At 36.5% G+C, this 7,030-nt stretch overlaps 1 protein-coding gene across 2 annotated transcripts in view; it reads right to left on the bottom strand.

The window, feature by feature from the left end:
• Positions 1–300: 300 nt before the first annotated feature.
• The window catches only part of MAN1A1 (mannosidase alpha class 1A member 1), a 177,336-nt gene continuing 170,606 nt past the window's right edge, over positions 301–7,030 (bottom strand). For both annotated transcript variants that reach the window (XM_050788747.1, XM_050788748.1), the window contains exons 12-13: positions 3,724–3,839; positions 301–3,359 (exon numbers count right to left, since the gene is read on the bottom strand). In XM_050788747.1, the coding sequence (XP_050644704.1) occupies positions 3,233–3,359; positions 3,724–3,839 (243 nt within the window). In that variant the 3' untranslated portion in view covers positions 301–3,232. The remainder of the gene's footprint in view (positions 3,360–3,723; positions 3,840–7,030) is intronic.

Raw genomic sequence — 7,030 nt, 5'->3', positions numbered from 1 at the left:
ATTTATGAACAAAGAACATAGTTTGTGCCATTTCTGACACCAAAACTTCTAGCCTTTGTGTCCTGGTGTTGAACATATGTTAGATCCTTAATAAAAGTTATTTGATTACCCAAACACTGTATAAGCAAAATTATGTGCAATGTAAAGTTTCTTAATGGGAAATGTTTCCTTGTCAAGATTCTATAGGTGTGGTATGGAATTGCTGTTAGGATCAAGTACTTTTATTTGCAACAGAATGCACTCACCCCTTAGATATACAAAAGCCAACTAAAAAGGAGAAAAATATAACAAATGAGGAGATATATTAAAAGACTTTATTCACAATAGAGAAATTTTACAAATATAATTTTTAAAAATTATGTGTCAATCTATTGTTTCCCATAACATTGGAGATTTATATATAAAGTTGAAAATGACAGAATGGATTTATGTAAAAATCAAAAACAATGTACACAATGTATAGCTCATGTGAAAATGTCATGACAAGTCACTGAGTTCTGTAAACCGCCATACAACTCACATGTGTAATATTAATTGCACAAAGTATATCAAGACATATTGAAGAAACACAAAATTAAGTGCCACTTTAACTGTTCATTTTTCAGTATGTGAATACATAAATTTAACTGCACAGTTTTGTTGAAAATAAGTTTCTACTTAAAGACTTCAGTTGTTAACCCAAAATATAACTTTAATTAAATTACATCACTATAATATTCCTCTCTTATCTTGTTTACATTTTTGGTGTTTTGGGACTTTTGTTAAAAAAAATCCAAGTTCTAGAATTGCAAAAACTTCATTGTTGCCACTGAGAGAGCAACATATAGTACAGCTTCTTGTCTATTCACACCAGGACACCAAGGTACCTTACAGTGCAGTGTGTACACACAACCTGATTTTAATACTGTATCTGCTGCAGAAGTACTTATCAGCTTTGTGCTCTTTCAAATCAAACTGAAAAGAAAATGAGTTAATTTAAATGGCAAGTTCAAGGACATTTATACAAACATTATAATCTTAATACATACGGCCCAATTTTGGCAATAATTTTTAATATTTTGCCTTAAAGTCCTGGGAACAAAGGGCTCTTGCTATCCATTTATTTCATTAGGTGAACTGAAGACATGAGTGGGAGAAATTATTCTGGATCACAGAGACACATTACCACGGAAATGATGATGTATGGAAGAGTCTTTTGCATTTACTAATTTTACTAATTTATTCTCTGACATACACCAATGTATGATACTGAAAAACAGAAAGCAGGTCATAAAGGTGGTTCTGTCAGATAAAGGCAATCTTTTAAAACACTTTCAAATGCTAAAATAACTAAAACCATTAAGCCTATAGCTAAGAAAATAATTGTCTTCAGTAATATTAGGTGGAACCATATGAAACTGTGGACAGTTTTTAAACTACAAATGCAGCAATTTCATATGCTTCAGCCTAATCCATGGGGTTGTATTGATCTTTCTGACCATTCTCAGCTGAAAATTCACATGGTCAAAGTCTTTGCACTTTAGTATATGCATCATATTAGCCCTTTCATGGAAGTATCTCTATCCACATAAATATATATGCATATATAGCGAGCCAGTGTGAGCAAACACAAGGTATCACCAAATCTATTCTTGAGAAAACCATTCCTATTTCAAACTTAATGTTTAAAAGAATCAGATATTGATTTTTATCTACTCCAGGACTGTGGGGGATTGGGAGCGGCCATTTCTTTATATTTCTTCTAAGTTGTGATCTCTACGTTGAATATAACCATACTAAATATGCTATATTCTTATTTGGTCTAAAATTTATTAGATTTTCCTTGATTGATCATGAATAAGCAAAATTGGCAAAGCTTCCTTCAGAGCCAAATCCTGCTTTCACAAACTGAAAGGAAATAATTTACTACATTTGAGATAGAGCCTTTTTCAAATCTGAGAAATCTGAACCAAACAGAATGCTTTATTTTCCCAAGAAAAAAAATCAAGATGAAATACAAACAAATGGAACTAAAAGCCATATGAAATACCCTCTCTTGGCCGGGCGTGGTGGCTCAAGCCTGTAATCCCAGCACTTTGGGAGGCCGAGGTGGGTGGATCATGAGGTCAGGAGATCGAGACCATCCTGGCTAACACGGTGAAACCCCATCCCATCTCTACTAAAAACACAAAAAATTAGCCGGGCGTGGTGGTGGGCGCCTGTAGTCCCAGCTACTTGGGAGGCTGAGGCAGGAGAATGGCATGAACCCAGGGGGCGGAGGTTGCAGTGAGCCGAGATAGCGCCACTGCACTCCAGTCTGGGCGACAGAGCAGGACTCCGTCTCCAAAAAAAAAAAGGAAACACCTTCTCTTTAGAGAGACCCAATTTCTTCATATATTCAGTTAAACACAAAAGCTAATCCATTAAATTATACTATTTTCTTTAGAAAAATGTAATTCAGTGATAGCAGAGCTCTGCAAAATTTGAGAGCTCACCTCTCTGTGTAGTAGGGAATGGAAGAAATTAACCAGTATATAATTCAGAATTGACACAGGGCAGTAAAGTAAAATTAAAGGACACATTTACAAAATAGAAAACACTAATATAATTAACCAACAAAAATACACTGCAGTTCCGATGAAATGAGGTCAACATGAGATGATCCTTTTGGAATGACTTTCTAATTTGAATTATAATGTGAGTGAAGTATTTTAGAAGACATTCTATCAAATAATGATAGACCTGCATAAAGAGGCTGTCACAGTTAGAAGATCTGTCTCTGGTGGACAGACAAACCAGATTAACATGAAATTGAAAAGGAAAAAGCTTTTTTATACTTATTATTATGGCTTTTTGCAACATGGCAAAACATTACAGCTTAAAGCAGACATTATCTCCTCTTAGAGGAGGAAAAAGTTTTGCAGTCAAATCAAATTGTAATTAAGAGGTCATTGCTATACCATTCTACTCAGTTTAATAAAAATGGTATTACACCTTCATGAACTCCAGAGATAATAGGTTACTTAAAAACAAACAAAAAACTGGTGGATACACTGGCTGAATAATAAAGGATACGATAAGGAATTTAGGTCCACCTATACTTATGATAATAAACATAAAAGACTGCAAAACAATTTAAGAACTTAATCACAGACCTACTAATCAAAGTTCATCATGTGCCTGATTACCAGGAAAGGAATTATTAAGGTATGCAGTGAAGGGAATGGAGCAGAGTAAAATATAAAATGTCTTTTTATTCCTCTCTGATTTCAACTTCCTTTTTTTCTTTACGGAGGATAGGGAGAAGATGTGCCTCGCTATTGAAGATCCAATGCTCCAGTGGAAGAAGATCATCGTCAGAAAATATTAGGTACAAATATCTGGTGAGAGAAACATAAGTATATGAGGCCCAAGGGCAGGCAGTGAAACCACAAACACACAGCAAAAACCACATCAATGTCTCCATTCATCTTACCGAGAAACATGGACAAGAGTCAAATATATCAACAAAACCCTGAGGGGTTATACTCACTAACGTGGGGTAAAGAAGCTACTCAGTGCTTTGGTGTTGGCAGTATCAAGTCACTGAACCTAGTTATTGAGAATACGCCTGCAATTATAGCCATGCCTGATATTCTGAATCAGTCACACTTGATATTACTTCAATGTGTTCGTGATAAAAGATATCTACAAAGATCTGTCCAGGTACCTTAGCCACATGGTTTTAGAATAATTTTTACCTACTTCAATGTCTCTGCCAGGAAGAAACTCTGCTGCACATCATCATAACTCTCATGAAGAAGGTAAACATCCCTTAGGCCTGAATAGCCTCCATTCACTCTGCAATGGTTTTCCAAGGCCTAAATTACAAAGAGGAGGGGAAAAAAATGGTCACATTTTAATAAGCTGATTGTCACTAATTTTTATTATTAGACTGTCAAGTTCAGATAAAACTTTTTATTTTTTATTTTTTTGAGACAGGGCCTCACTCTGTTGCCTGGGTGGAGTACAGTGGTACCATCGTGGTTCACTGAAGCCTCTACCTCTTGGGCTCAGGTGATTCTCCTGCCTCAGCTTCCCAAGTAGCTGGGACCACAGGCATGCATGCCTGGCTAATTTTTTGTAGAGATGGGGTTTTGCCATGTTGCCCAGGCTTGTCTCAAACTCCTGGGCTCAAGCAATCTGCTTGCCTCAGCTTCCCAAAGAGTTGGGATTACAGGCATGAGCCACTGTGCCCAGCCAAAATTTATTTTTTACAAATTGGATTCAAATTAAATCAAAGTTTGTTAGAGTTTTAGGTAAAAAAAAATTAAAACCATAACTAAATGTAAATCAAAAATGAAGTCACAGAACATATGGACAACATACCTTACCTAATTTGAAACACTTCTGCCTTTAGTTTTGGAAAAATTTTTCACTGATTTTTACCAATTCCTCCAATGGTCTAGAGCAGGGTTTAGCAAAGTATGAACCATAGGCTAAATCCAGTCCACTGTTTATTTTTGTAAATAAACTTTTATTAAACCACAGCCATGTTGTTTAAATATTGTCTGCGGCTGTTTTTATACTACAATGACAGAGCTAAGTAGATGCAAAAGAGACTGGCTGGCTGTCCCCCAAGCTTGATATTGTCTGGCCCTTAACAGAAAGAGTTTGCTGACCCCTAGTTTGGAGAGATTGCTAATGTCAACTGGGATCATAAACCACTGGTTGAGAAACTGTACTGGAACAAAATCAGCTGCTACTATAATTGGAATATCTGAGTTTTTGAAAATTGATTGTAGGGTACTAATCAGTGATACTGGTAACAGAGCTAAAAGAAGAAAATGAAAGACAGTGAGAGACATGTGACTGGGATCTATTCCTAAAATACATTTTTTTTTTTTTAAGTCTAGTATGGAAGAAGATGGGATGACTCCACTGACAACTCTCTAGAGAGAAATGATCCTACATTTCTGTAGTTGTCTGAATTTAATGAATATTTGGAAAACAGATGGGTTGGGCAGTGTGAGGATGAACATTTAGGTAACAACCTAAACCAACCTGCCTTCCACTTTGTTGGTTACCACTAAGATGGCTGCTGTTTGTGTTTTCTTTTCTCCTTCCAGAGCCCACTTTCTTTCGTTTGTTTCTATTTTTCTTTAACCTTTTTCCAGCTTTCCCAATGTATGACAAATACAAATAGTATACACTGGAAGGTGTACAATGGGATGTTTTGATATACACTTCTGTGGATATACACCATCTTCTGTGGTGGATATACATCATCTTCTGATGTGGATATACACCAAGAATTAGGATTGCTGGATCAGCTCTATTTTTAATTTTTTGAGAAACCTCCATATTGTTTTCTACAATGGCTATATCAATTTTCACTGCCACCAACAGAGTACAAAGGTTCCCTTTACTCTGCATCCTCACCAAGACTGATTATCTCTTGAATTTTTGATAACAGCCATTTAAAAAGGTATGAGGTGATATCTCACTGTGGTTCTGATTTGCATTTCCCTGATGATTTGTGATGTTGAGCATCTTTTCATTACTGGCCATCCGTACGTCTTCTTTGGAAAAATGTCTCTTCAGGTCCTTTGCCTATTTTAAAATCAGGTTGTTTTTCTGCTATTGAATTGTAAGTTCCTTAATATTTGGGATAGTAACCCCTTATCAGATATATGGTTTGCACACATTTTTGTTGTGTTTCGTTTGGTTGATTGTTTTCCTTTGCTGTAAGGAAACGTTTTAGTTTGATGTAGTTTCATGTGTTTATGTTTGCTTTTGTTGCCTGTGTTTTTGGGTCAAATCCAAAAAATCATTGCCAAGCTCAGTGTCAAGGAGCTTTTCCCTCATTGTTTTCTCCTAGGAGTTTTATGGTTTTAGGTCTTATATTTAAGTCTTTAATTCATTTTGAGTTGTTTTTTTTTTTTGTGCTGTTTATATTTTGAAATTACATTTGCTGCTCTGCTAGTTACCAGGCATATTCATTTCTAGGGAAGTTATTTTCTGCTCATCACATCCTACTAATCTTATTAATTATATGGTCAAATAAAAATTTCCATTGTACAAAAATTGCCATCTGCAATCTGGTTCTAATTTATTGACTATAGACAAAAATAATAAAGTTTAACACTAAAACCCTAATATATTTTATAGTGAAATAAAGAAAATATAAACAAGATATACTTACTCTTAGTTTCTCACGTCATTTTTCACTTTTTAGTTTTCCCCTGTGGATCATAGTTCTGTCCCTCTTTTTTTTTTTTTTACATGTACAATTGTACCCCATTTTCTCCCATTTAATCCAACTACCAAGAAGATGGAAAGCATAGACCTTGCCTTATTACTTGAGAAAAATCTTCTCTGGCTAGAAAGGATTTTGGAGGAAAATAAGGCTCTAAGAATGTAGAGCCCAGAAAAGAGGTGAGGGAAAGTAAATACCAGCCATGGATTCTCATGAGCAGAGATGCTGCACTGAGAGCTCAGCTCCCATCTGCAGATACTGATAATGAGGTTATTGATTTTTCACATCAGGGCTGGAGGACAGAAGGGAGAGAGCAGAGACTATGAGGAGAAGAATTTAATTACCTGGTTAAAGAAAATCTGACCAGAAGGCCACATGAATAAAGAAAATGCCTTATGATTTCACACTTTTAAAAAGCCCCCAAGAAAATAAGACCAATCAACTTAAAAACAGATGCTTTGATTAAATTCTAAGTTCCAGACAGTGCATCAAATGGAGGAGGAGTGTGAGGAAACTTTCTTTTTTTTTTTTTTTTTTTTTTTTTTGAGACGGAGTCTCACGCTGTTGCCCAGGCTGGAGTGCAGTGGCACGATCTCGGCTCACTGCAAGCTCTGCCTCCCGGGTTCCCGCCATTCTCCTGCCTCAGCCTCCTGAGTAGCTGGGACTACAGGCGCCCGCCACCGTGCCCGGCTAATTTTTTGTATTTTTAGTAGAGACGGGGTTTCACTGTGGTCTCGATCTCCTGACCTTGTGATCCGCCCGCCTCGGCCTCCCAAAGTGCTGGGATTACAGGCTTGAGCCACCGCGCCCGGC

Source organism: Macaca thibetana, chromosome 4, assembly GCF_024542745.1.
Source record: "Macaca thibetana thibetana isolate TM-01 chromosome 4, ASM2454274v1, whole genome shotgun sequence".
Taxonomy (NCBI): domain Eukaryota; kingdom Metazoa; phylum Chordata; class Mammalia; order Primates; family Cercopithecidae; genus Macaca; species Macaca thibetana.
Note: the sequence above shows the minus strand (reverse complement) of the source record. Positions and strands in the feature narration are given on the sequence as shown.